Source organism: Galleria mellonella, unplaced genomic scaffold, assembly GCF_026898425.1.
Source record: "Galleria mellonella isolate WM207_F2 unplaced genomic scaffold, CSIRO_AGI_GalMel_v1 utg905, whole genome shotgun sequence".
NCBI classification, from domain to species: domain Eukaryota; kingdom Metazoa; phylum Arthropoda; class Insecta; order Lepidoptera; family Pyralidae; genus Galleria; species Galleria mellonella.
The window spans coordinates 3,105,406-3,118,897 of NW_026442174.1; the positions used below are offsets into that span (position 1 = coordinate 3,105,406).

General features: G+C 33.8%; 1 protein-coding gene across 25 annotated transcripts in view; it reads right to left on the minus strand.

Moving 5' to 3' along the window:
• Positions 1–701: 701 nt before the first annotated feature.
• The window catches only part of LOC113510752 (tropomyosin-2), a 42,976-nt gene continuing 30,185 nt past the window's right edge, over positions 702–13,492 (minus strand). For 7 of the 25 annotated variants that reach the window (XM_052902529.1, XM_052902530.1, XM_052902524.1 and 4 more), the window contains 2 exons: positions 13,319–13,388; positions 9,727–10,613 (listed from right to left, as the gene is read on the minus strand). In XM_052902529.1, coding sequence (XP_052758489.1) covers positions 9,742–10,613; positions 13,319–13,388 — 942 coding nt within the window. In that variant the 3' untranslated portion in view covers positions 9,727–9,741. The other 18 variants (XM_026894279.3, XM_026894278.3, XM_052902543.1 and 15 more) reach the window with 6 other exon arrangements.

The window sequence follows — 13,492 nt, forward strand, 5'->3', positions numbered from 1 at the left end:
ATATATCAAGAAGAGTGTTCAGAGGAGTTATTCAGATTAATACCAACTGCCGAATTTCATTACCATACAACCCGCCAAACTACATACCTAATTTTATCCTGACAATATGAATGAGTGGTTATTCTGTACCGTAGGTTTCTATAAACATTTTCGTCTATGCACACTCAGAGTATGTAACCAACTTCCAGCAGCAGTATTCTCGAACAGATACGACATTGAAACCTTCAAGGAAAGAGTCAGATTCGAATTTACTATATTATTATATTGTCTAAGAAAATTTTTGTTTAACTTTCTGGTGACGGAAAACACCAATAAAAAACCGAATTTATCCAAATGATAATGGTAGGCTGTCGTCCCCTGTCATGTTGGATACTAATATGATCCGCAAATTGTGGGCATATCTGTGAATATTATTCACAGATATGCCCACAATTTGCGGATCATATTAGTATCTACCTACTTCAAAATTATATTCATAATATATATACTTAGTGTCTGTCCATGTAATTTTTTTTATACCACTGAGGTGGCAAGCAAGCATACGGCCCACCTGATGGTAAGTGGTTACCGTAGCCTATGAACGCCTGCAATACCAGAGGCATTACGCGCGCGTTGCCGACTAAATTTATTTTTTTAATTTAAATTAAATTAATTTATTTTTTGTAAAAGAAAGGAAACTCTTTTTACAAAATAAAACAATGTTAATACAAAATGTGTTTTATTATAGAATGACAGTCATTAAAGCATTGAAAATTGGAGAATGGAAATTGATTCCTGACAGCTCAAGGTTTTATAGATTCAGAAATCAGTTTCACTGACCGTACTTCATTGGGATATCTAAGCTAAACAGTAACTATGTAAGTAGTAAGCGCTCATTAGTTAATAAGGTATAGGTACCTAATTCGGGACATGGAGAATGAATTAGCTTAAGTACGTACAATGAAAATCACATACAAAATCTATTGCTAAACAAGTATAAAACCTATTATAATACTTGTAGTGCCTTATAGAAACACAAATCGTTACATAACTTCATAAGATTGTTTACAAGTAATGCAATTAATAGTTTATCTAAATTTAATATATTAAAATGGTGAAATAAGGTGTCACTTTATTCATAAAAACGTCATATACTCGTACCTAAAAAGATTACCAAAGGCCAGTGACTTATTCCAGATATCTATAGAAAATTGTGTTACAATATGATCGCAAATTACTGATTGACCGCTTCTTTTAAAAAATAACATCTCCAGTGTTATTATTACAACATTTTTTAAGATAAATTTTACGTAGAAATTCTGAATCAAATTTTAGCTACACTCAGTCAGCTTTGATCATTATGTATTAAAAAGTAACAAAGAAATTTCATACAGTTGTGATATCTAAATTAAACCCATATCTGAGTATACTTCTAAGAAACCTTTTCCATTAAATTATATTTTAAATATTTTCACAAGGAAAAACTATGCATTTTTTGTAATAGTATCATTGGGCTTCACGTTGGTCGGAATAAAATCCTGTATTACCTACCCATAAGTTATTAAAAAAAATCGTCTCTTTGGAACTCAATTCTTAAGACTCCAGAAAAAAAAATATTTTCATTTTCAGTATTTCTGAATTAAAGCAAAAAGTTAATGGAAGTTATTATACGTTTTTATGAATAATGCGACAAACAATCGGCAGTGAGTATTGTTATTATTATTGTTAATTATACAAGTTTTATTTTATTAGACCATAATAAATATTGTTGTATTAAAAAAAAACTTTTATTTATTATATTGAAATCATATGTAAGAAAACATATTACTACTTTTATTGGGTATATTTATATAAATATAAAGCTCAAAGCTGTTTGATTAACACGTATGTAGTATGGAGGCATGGATCTCATTGTTATATAAAATTATATGTATATACAATGTACCACATTTTTGTAAACTAGCGGAAATACTTTTGTCTCCTTGTTTGCGTACGGTGTATGTATGAATTTTATATTTAAATGACACAGCATATTGGCATAGCTATCAGTAGGTATATTTACCTAACTGACGGACAAATGTAAGCTGTGTAAAATTAAATTACAGTAATTAGCTATTTACCAACGATATCTAATTGTTCAATTGTATTTACATACATTAGATATTTTGAGCCAATAATATGCAGGATTCACTTTGAAATAACGTTAGGTCGGTCACAGATTGAAAAACTTGGTACGAAATAATTTTCATATATTTTACGTGGTTGAAAAATTTCTCACACCTTATTGTTGTATATTGTAGTGTAATTGAAAATGGGCACACCTATGGAAAGACCTTTCTGTCCGTCTATCACAGATAATGCTTTACATTAGATATTTAAAAAAAATTAAGAAGAAGGATCAAGAAGAAAAAGTCTGAATTTTTTTATGCTTATAACTACTTATAGAACACTGTCATCGAATTTCGCTCACATGATCAAAAGTTTTTATTTTTTGTTTTAATAAAAATAAAATTTTAAATATATTTCAATTTAACAAGCCTAATAATCTGTAACCGACATACTATATCATTTAGTTATTAATGTCACATTATGATATATAGCTAAATAGTTTGTACAAATTTCAAAAATTACATTTACGATCTATGATTTTTTTGAACTCTAACAAGGATAATTTTATGAACGTACAGACAACAAGTTTGGACATAACTTGCTTTTCATATCACTCAACAATCCAAAACAATACATGTTCCCATTAATTTTTTTACACGTAATATATAGGAGTTAATTAGTTCCTTGTAGGAATTGTTTGAAGATGCAGTAACTCATAATATAGCTAATTAGATTACATTGTGACAAAAAAATCTTATAAATATTGCAATATTGATGCAAATAAAAAATATATAAAGCATGGAACTAAAAGGTTGGAATGTGATTTTAGAACAGCGATTAAAGTAGGCACTTCATAAGATCATCCAGATGGCAGCGTACTTTCTCAAAATCAGTTCAATACCTAGACAAGACTATCAGACAAATAATGTTGCCATATCAATAAAAGGATGTAATTTTAAACTTTATAATTGTAAAAGATGTATCTGTAATGTCCTTAAAACTTGAGATAACTAGATTACCTATCTTACTCTGTAATAAAAATTTTGGCATATTTTTAATCTCAGTTCTTGCGAGCAAATTGTATAATAAAAAAGCTATAAATGTAATATTACTGTTCTGTAATAAACTACAAAAATTTTATTGCAAAATTATATTTTATGCGCATGTGAAAATTTACGTGGCAAACTTTAATTAATCCAAACTCAAACAGTTTTTATTTGCACGCTTTACGTTATGTTATAATGAAAATAAATGTTATACTTACTGCTTTTTCATTTACATCTTTATTTTTAATAAACATATTAGTCCTCGAAAACCATGGGATTTCCCCAAAGAACCGACGCAGCTGTCTGTGACTCTAATAATTTAATTGTTAATTAAATTTTTGAATAGCAATTTGATATTTTTATCCTTTACGTCATCTTGGACTTTGACGGAATAAAATGTATGTGCATATAGTTTCTTTGAATAAAACATAATTAAAATGTAAAGTAACATATAACTAACTCGACTAGAGTCTGTTAATGTCCAATAGGAAAATCAATTAATTAATTCAATGTTTCTATTTGTTAATCATTTCATTTATTGTGTATCGCTGATAATTTCGATAAAACATTTACCTTTTCATTAAATTCTATTGAAATAGACTGTAAGCTTAGATTATACACATAGAACATCGAGTCTTAAAAACGAGTCAACTTTTTGTCAGCAACTTGTCAAATTAGCTGTCTCGTTTTTTTTCCAGTGTTCTATATACTTACGCACAAAATATATCTTGAAGTATATATATTTAAATATTAAATAAATAAAATGAGTTTTTACGCATTAAAAAGATGTAATAATTATAAAACAAAATAAATATAGAAGTTATAAAGGAAACACTCATAACTATTTATCACGCAAAGTTGTATAAAAAAGTTGAACCGTTTTTCTCGAAGCTTTTATATGGAGACACTCTATCTAAATAATCTAAGATTGTGAGTTACAACCTGATAGTCTCATCAATCAAGACGTTACAAAGCGCTCGTTCTCACGGTGCACGGTGCAAAGTATACTCAGGAAGCGGCGTACAGTCCTCAAATCAACGCTGCCAATACCACCAGCAGCCGCCAGCCTCTTCGACCAGCGTGGCAGTGGTCTCCTGCCTCTTAATACCCGGAGAGGTCAGCGAACGTTTGGTCCACTTCTTCCGCAATCGCCTTGTACTTACTGCGCTCTTCTATCACCTCGTCTATTAGGAATGTTAGATTATTGTTAGTGTGTTAGACTTTTATTTAGGAGTTAGAAATATTACAGTTAGAGTTAATATTACACACAAATTAATATAGTAACAATATAGTACTCATATATTAAATATCAGAGTTCCATTACGTTGTTTATTATTTGGATGATTGGTTGGATTTTTTCTTATTTTATACAGATCTCTTATCTCTCTCTTTATTCTCTCTCTCTCTCTCTTATACAAGCTAAATGCAAATTCCATATACTCAGAAGATGTATTTTTCCCCCTAACAAATTAAATATCAAATTTCAGTTTGATGCGTGTCAGCACAGCTTATTAACTCGTTTTTTTTATAGATAGCAACGCCTACAAATAATGAGGTTCAAACGTGAGGGTCACAATGGCGGTCGTCATCTTGAGAGCCTATAAACGCATATCTTCACGCCCCTTTTAAATACCGCAGGATTAAAAGTAGAAGAAAGGAGGACCAGGAAGATAATTCTAAACTTTAATGTCTCAAGTTATGAACCCGCGAATCTTTTGTTGCTCGCAAGCAACGCTTTTACTGCGTGTGGATGGTGTTTGAGCCCAGCACATGTTGTTTTGAAAAGGAGAGGGGAGGGAGATTTTTTTATCTTAAGCCTTTTATCCTATAAGAATATGTGATCCCTATCATACCTTAATTTTAATTAGTTATTTCACATACAAAAATAAAAGGAATCATTGATACAAAAATACATCAATTAAAGATTTTGCCGTGTCTGTGAGGGACGTTATTTACAACAGTTTTATATTCCCATAAATCTTATAAATCCATAAATTTTACATAAATAGAGTACCAAATTAGACAACTTTCAGCAGATTTAAAGTTATAAGAAAATTAACAACGTATTGTAAAATAAAAAATCATATTATGTCCGTGTCCTTATAAGCTTTCTGTTTTTCTAGTGATTATCTGGTAAAGAATGCCATCGTCATTTGTACAAATTTTATTGTGAAATAAAGAATAAATAAATATTAAAGCAAATATGTGCTTATTTTATATATAGTATATGTATTCTTATTCCGGCGGTGTTTAAGTCTCTTTTTTCTAGACAAATGAAAGAAACGAACTGATAATATACCTATATAACTTAACTAGTATATACAGCGCATGCAAAATTTAATATCTGATCACTATTTAACTAATATGCACCTTGATGATATGTATATATTTACCTTATAGTATCTACCTACATTGCAATACAAAATTCATGCAGCGCCTACATTATTAACCATTCCATTCCTTAAATAAAATAATATATTAAATAATTACTCTTCTTATTGCAATTATAAAAATTAGGAAAAAATCATATTATTAAATAATTTATGTGACTGGTGTTATGAATATGGAATATCATGGTATAATGAATGAACTCTGGGATGCGTTACCCATTGTCATAAGACAAATGTCTGACGAATTTGCTATTAAAAAGTCCATGAATCTCTTATGAAGAAGCTGTGAGAATAGTTCTTTGATCTCTATCGTTAATATATTGGTATTACAACGTATTATCGCGTATTTATGTATATTTATACGCGTATATATTTTTTCGATATATATTTGTAGGATAATATTTGTTTAACGTATTCATGTAAGTATATTTATTTGATCATAATGTGTTCAAAGTCCTCCATTGTATATAATATATAATTTGTGAGTCAACATACATACGTCTGTAACTATTTGGCCAAATCAATTTTCTATATTTTTCACCGCATAAATACATTGTTTTTCCAAAGATGGACTAGGAGAAAATACTATACAACATTAAATCGGCCTTTACCAAACATTTTTTTTTTTTTGTAATATGATGAATAAAGAATAAGTAAATAAATTGATGAACATGAACAGCAAAAATCAATGAAGGATGACGCCCCCCTATTAGATAGAGCAATGACCTCATGTGCTGTAGAGAGGCAACGTATGCAGGTCACTTAGCACTTAGGATCGTAGCTTACAGGGGAAGAAATATAATGTTTCAGTATTGTTCACCATGGGACAATGTATTGATGATGATGATGATGGAATGTTCATAATACTTAGTTCCAGATCAGTGTTATCATCTTATTTATTTAGAAATAAATTATAACAGATTGGACCTGAGTAAACTGTAGTATAAAATATCTTAAGATATGGGTGGTAGATTACAAATGAGGTCAATGAATTAATGAAATTCGGTCTTAGCTTTCTTTTTAACGTAGCAAAATCTATTTTATATTCCTTACATAAAAAATAAACCTACATGCATAATTGCAACAAGTTATTTAGAACAGCAATGCGGCTTATGCGGCACTCTTGTTGCATTTACGTCATTTTCGCAAATTACACTTAAGTGCTAGTTTTCGTCATCAATCTTTTCATTGGAATTGTAGACGTAGTATAACGTATTTTAAGATCGGTATAGTTCCAGTTTTTATAGTAGTATTTTATAGACTTAAATATTCAAATCGTAGTAAATTATAATTAGATAATTTCTTAAAGGATATAAAATAATACTAAAAGCGTCAAGCATGTAATTAAGCAGTGCTAAAATAAGTAAAGCAAAGCTCAAAAATTATACCATTAAAAGCAAACACAGTTACACCTGCAAAACTTCTAAACATTGGTAACTATGCAATATTGTCAAATATCTATAGCACTATAGATTATACTGTCTACTACTACTATTCTATCCTTTGTAATAATTTAAATATGAAAGCTTAGTAAAGATATTCAGTTATTATTTATTAAACGGATTCGAATTACATTTGGTATATATGTATTTTAGTTCCAAATCATGCAACCAAAGTCATGGCTTCCTTACATGTGATTCTACAGGGACAAGGTTCTATGAAGGTAAAAATAAACATAGATGGAAAGTAATAAATTATTTATTATATTACTCAAAAATAAATACCGCCATACAACTATGGATTGTAATACTTTAAATCAAGAGTATAAAATATAGAATACGTCTATACATATAAATATTATAGAATCGCAGCTGGTGGGCTGGTCACATGCTGCGGGGTGACGTTGGAATGAGTCACGTGGTGACACCAGCTGGTAAGCCAGTCACCGGGAGAGCGTTTATTCCTTAAGGATGAGCTCCACGAAGGCGGTGTCGAGGTCGTCGCCGATATCTTTGTATTTCTCCTTCTCGGCCACAAGTTCGTCTGCGCATTAGTCAAATATCACAATATTATTATATGTTCATTTTATAAATGGGATGAAAAATACAAAGAGGAGGCAAAAATGTATTGACAACTTTGATGTGCAATATCTATCTGGACACTAATAATATAAATTATTTACAGCCAATCATTCCGAATTCTTACATCTTTAACAAAACAAGTGTTTGTTACATATTCAAAAGTTTATTGAAGAGCCGATTTCAAAAATTAATAAAAATACATTGGAATATCATAAAATATAGATTATAGGGTATTTGTTATATTTTCATAGATTTACTGGAGAACTGATTTCAAAAATTGATAAAGATACATTCGACTATCATAAAACAAAGAAAATAGTGTACCCGTGCAAAGTCATTATAAGAGAAGACGTTACTGATAGAAAGGTACCACTTAATAATATTTGAATGTTTTCTCGTGGTCCTTCTAAAATTTTCCATTAATACGATAAGAAATGAATCTTGTTTTCATGTCATTGGAATCAAATACAAAAAAAAATACGTGATTAAAAATTTTTATTAAAAACTCCTCCTATTTATATGTTTCAATATGTGCTCTGCAATCAATATAAAATTGTATTTATTCTATCATCTAAATTTCTCCATTAATCTACAATTTAATTTCACATGAACATGTGGTCTTACATTATCTCTAATATTGATGATATTAAACTCCGACAAGTCAAGTTTTGCGTCAAATTAGTGTCAGCGCTAATTCACTTCGTACTAACTGCTAACTCAACAAGGTTTATACTTAAATAAAGGTAACATTTGCGTTGCTTAGCGAGATTTAAAACTCGAATAGGTACAAGTGAGTAAATACTTAGTACGAAGCTTGTAAAATTTTATTTAAAGAGTGCATGCTTGTAGACGAGATAACGAGTAAAGATCGGCTCAAAAATAATGGTGCATAATGGTGTTACCTACATACTCTGTTGAATACAAAAAAAAATATCAAAATCAAAATTGTCAAAGATTTAGAACATAAACAAGTTAAAAATAAAGGCCAATTTAAGAACCCCTTCCTTTTTAAAATCCTTTACTTTTGATATCTTAAATTGTAACATTTTATATCACTCTTCAAGTTTAGACGCTAAAATTATTGCGGAAACTGAGTATAGATGAATATAATGATAGCATCTCAAAACTCATGCATTGTTCTACTGGACGAAGAATGAGCAAATTAATTTTTGAGAATGACATTTCAGAAAAATTTACAATTCTGTTTCAATATATTTTAACGCCATTTTTTTACAAGATACGCAGGAAAATGAGGCTGAAACTAAAAAATTTCTAGTCTTATACTCGTCTTATGCGTGGTTTTGGAAGCTCTTGATTCTTTGGACATATCTGGTTATAATAGAGTCTATCTAGGCCTCCCAGGTTATCTAAATCTCTTTATTTTCGTTATAAAAAAACTGTTATTTTTTTTAGAAAAATATGACTATTAGAGCCCTAAACTTAATGACGTAATGCTGAATCGAGAAAATACCTCGTCTACACGCTACTTACTCAATATTATAAAATTAATATAAATGAAAATGCTTACATGTGCGTAGTCCTGTTATTCCGAAGCCATGCTTGTTTCGTGGTTACCTGAAGCTTTTCTTTTATTACATCGAAGAAACTTCGTCATGCAAATTTGGTTAGGTTTTTGTCTCAGTACAAAATTCTTTTTAAGCAGTATTTTTTATAAGAAATTACTATAATATATCTAATTAGGGTTAAAACTTTATTATCAGTTAAATGCACATGAAAAGCAAAGATGTTAAATCGTCGAGATGATGATTGTTCAATGACAGCATGTGCATCTGTCGCAGGTGCGCATAGAGGGCGCGGACTGTGACGACTGCAGTCCGAGGTCCTTGAACGCGCAGTCCAACTCGCCACCGATCTCGTGGAACAGCTCTTTGCCGGCGATCAGATCGTCTGCAGACATCACCACAGTCCACAGTCAGTGGTAACGAAACGATACGCCTTTTGTTATTTATAACACACGCATGCATCGTGTCGTAGGTATCCAGGGCGTATTTAGTTAACAGTGTGCCGTAATATTTTCCTTTCAGCGACGTATTAAATCAAAACTATTCCATCAGCTATATTTATGTGTTTTAATTTGACGATAAAAAATATAATCTCATTTAAACGTGGTCGGATGGGCCTTATGGACAGAGGACCCGGTTTCTTATAACAAATAGATTCTTATTAGAAAAAACATTAAGGGGCGGGCGCCGTTTCAACGGGTGCTTCAGCCGGGGATGGGGCCGCGGCCGGGGCCGGGGCTGCAGCCGGGGCCGGGGCAGCGGCGGCAGGTGCAGCAGGCGCGGGCTGCGCTGGCGGCGCTTGAGCCGGGGGCGCAGCTCCTTCCGCTGGTGGCGCGGGAGTTTCGGCCGCAGGCGCTGCAGCCGGAGGAGCCGCTCCTTCAACTGGAGGTACAGCGGTCTCAGCCGCGGGGACTGCTGCTACTGCCGGTGGAGCGGCACCGTCAGCCGGAGGAACAGCCCCTTCCGCCGGGGGTGCAACACCTTCGGGTGCAGGCGCGGCAGCTACAGCCGGAGGTGCAGCCCCTTCCGCTGGGGGAGCAGCCCCTTCAGCCGGTGGAGCTGTGCCTGCAGCCGGCGGAGCAGCTCCATCAGCCGGAACAGCGGCTCCTTCAGCCGGTGGTGTAACACCTGCAGCTGGAGGAGCAGCACCATCGGTCGGAGGAGCTGCACCGTCAGCTGGAGGAGCTGCACCTTCTACTGGCGGAGCTGCAGCGTCTGCTGGAGGAGGAGCAGCTCCTTCTGCGGGGGGAGCGGCTCCCTCAGCCGGAGGCGCAGCTCCGTCAGCCGGAGGTGCGGCTCCGTCAGCCGGAGGTACAGCGCCATCTGCAGCCACGGGCGCCGGAGGAGGCGTGGGCTCCTTGGGTGGCGGTGTGGGCTCCTTCGGTGGTGGTGTGGGCGCCTTGGGTGGGTGGAGTCGTTCGTACTCGCGACGAGCCTCCTCGATCTGGCGAGCGGTGGGATCCACGCCGGGGATGAGCTCCACGAAGGAGTCGTCGATGTCGTCCCCGATGTCGTTGAACTTCTCCGTCTCGTTGATCAGGTCATCTGCGGCAGGCGGCGGCGGTGAGCGGTGCGGCGCGGCGGGGCCGGGCTGGCTCGCCGCCGCTCAGGACGCATGCGTTAACACCGGGGCCGCTCCATGCTTCGCTACACTACAGGAAGTGGTTCGGGGTTTCTTCATGCCCCGTGCTTCGAACGATGATTTAATGTACAATGTTGGGCGATCGCTGTGGCTCGATATCATTTCCCGTTTCTATTATTATGGTTTCTCTCGCAGTCTCTCAAAAATGCACAATGAAGATGACAGTGATGCGCGAGCGGATTCAATGACGATGGTGTTGATAAGTCGCATTTCATGAGTTTGTATTTATATAGCTGATAGAATCGATGTGAGGTTAATCGGGAAGAAGATGATAGGACACACACATTAGTAAAAAAAAACACAAGCTAAAAATAATAATATATATTTATAAACACTTGTGTTAGAATAATCTTAAAAATCATTAATTTATTTTTCACGACCTTATTTATCTATCAATTCATTCATTAATCGATAACATTAAAAAGACGGATTGTTCTCGATAATCCAACGCGTTTCGCAGTTACGTTTGTTGGACGGACTCGATATCTCGAGCCGCTGTATACTCGACATACAAATTGCCAGCTTTCTCAAATAAACTGCTATCAATGAAATTAAATTCCATAAAGAAATAATATTGACACTTATTCATCAATTAATTTAAATAAATAACAACAAACTCTTTATGACACAAGAAAAATCATACTCGAAACAAATAGAATATCGAATACTTCAAGCAAAGTATACTTATTATATACTTATAAAATTAAATATCATATTTACGTGTTACCATCACTCATTAAATAAAAATATCTAATCTCTTTTTAATATTAAGTAAATAAAGAGTTCATAAGGTAGATTGTGTAAATAGTGCAAATTGCAAATCGTTTTGTGAATAATGTATTATTGTCATAAAAATATTGTGAATAGAGATAATGACAAATTCGGGTGTCATTTTTTCTAAACAGGCAAATGTACAAATAATGTGCAATTTTATAAAAATGGTAATTTTGGTCCCCATTTTGGAATGTCGTCGTTTTGTCTTAGAAATAAATTATAGAAAGCCCCAAAGGAAGCGTTACTTCAGCGGCCATACATTGCAAAAACCGTACAATAACAGACACTCTCGTAAAGTAATGACTAAAAAACATAATACACCTTCAACATTTAAACGGGATAATATTAGTAATTTGTGTATCGAATAAAAAAAAAAATTGCACATGGCAGTGTTGTGGCGAACCGAAGTTGTCGTTACATTATAAAAAAAGCGGCTGGCAATTACACTATATCTAGTAACATCTAGTCGCCCGCTCTCCTCGCTAGACGGTTGTCAGAGATATAAATATATTTTAAAATAATTCTCTATTCTAATATTCATGTCAATACATTTGAAACCAGATGACGCTGCTGCGTCAATATCAATATTAAAAATGACAAGTGACGTAGTGTAGCGAGGGGCGCGGGCGCGTGGAGTGGGCGGGGGGGGGGGGGCGGGGAGAGGAGGTGTTCACATGTTCTGGATGTCGTGGAGCGTGGCCTCCATCTCCTCCTGAAGGATTTTGCTCTTTTCGCGCTCGGCTACCAGGTCGTCTGCAAGGGCGGACACGTGGCCACGGTCAGTCGCGCGCACAACATCACATGTTCACACTTGGCTCAAATTACCATTATTTTCAATTACTCGTAAATACAAGAAAAAGTCAAATTTAGTTTGTAATTAATATGTAATCATTTCTGTTTCAAGAATTCGACATTAAATATCAAATGACACATTGAGTACTACGTTGTAAGATTTTTTCGTAAGAGAACTATTGTCTCACTAATCGATAACTAATGTATAATTTGATATTTATTGTGAAATTTATACAAAAATATGATTACAATGTAATTGATAAACAAGTTTTTAATCAACAATTAAAATAGTCATGTTTAATTTGTCTGATGATAATTTGAACCAAGGAATACAGGCAAAGACAACATCAAATAAAAACCATGCGAAAATCACAGAAAATAAAAAAAACAATTGGGAATTACGAGCATCTAGTAGGACACGTACATGCTCAAAAAAAAAGAAGGAATGCACAGATTTGTCATGCGTGTAGACACTTGATATCATTTAGAATTGATGATTGCAACACATGCAACAGTCAATACAACACACGTAACAATTCTGTGCACTTGATCAAGTAAAAATTATAAATCTGTTACAGTTATGATGAAAAAAATAAAATAATAAGCTAGTAACTAGAGCGAGTATGATAGTAAAAATAAGCTTTCAAATCTATTGTACAGCATCAAAACTGAAGAAGCCAGCTCTAATGACGGCTGTGATTGTATTAAGTGCAATTTTAATGTTGAAAGCTTTGGTTATTACTCAAACAATGTTATTATTAACTTGACTTCAGAGATATATCAAATTTACGACTTAACCGAACTCTGCTGTACGTAGAATATGGTGGTAATATATCTGAAGAACCTTGAAAACTAGTATCAAAAATTTAATTATATAATATTGGTTACAATTATCGCTCTCATGACAAACGATTGTCCAATATCTCTTAATAAATAAAACTATTTATGAATATTTCTATCGTTAAGATATTTTCATCTAAATTCCAAAAAAAAAAATAAAGTAATACCCTAATATAATATTGAATTATTTTTGGTATATTACCTTCAAGCCTGTCGACCTCCTTCTGCAGTTTCTGCACCGAACGCTCGGCGAACTCGGCGCGCGCCTCAGCCTGCAATTTTAACACCATTGTTTTAATATATACTCCATCATTCATAAAAACGTCAACATCTAAATCTATTTTAGCTATTTAATTTTATATCTTTTTTATTGAGC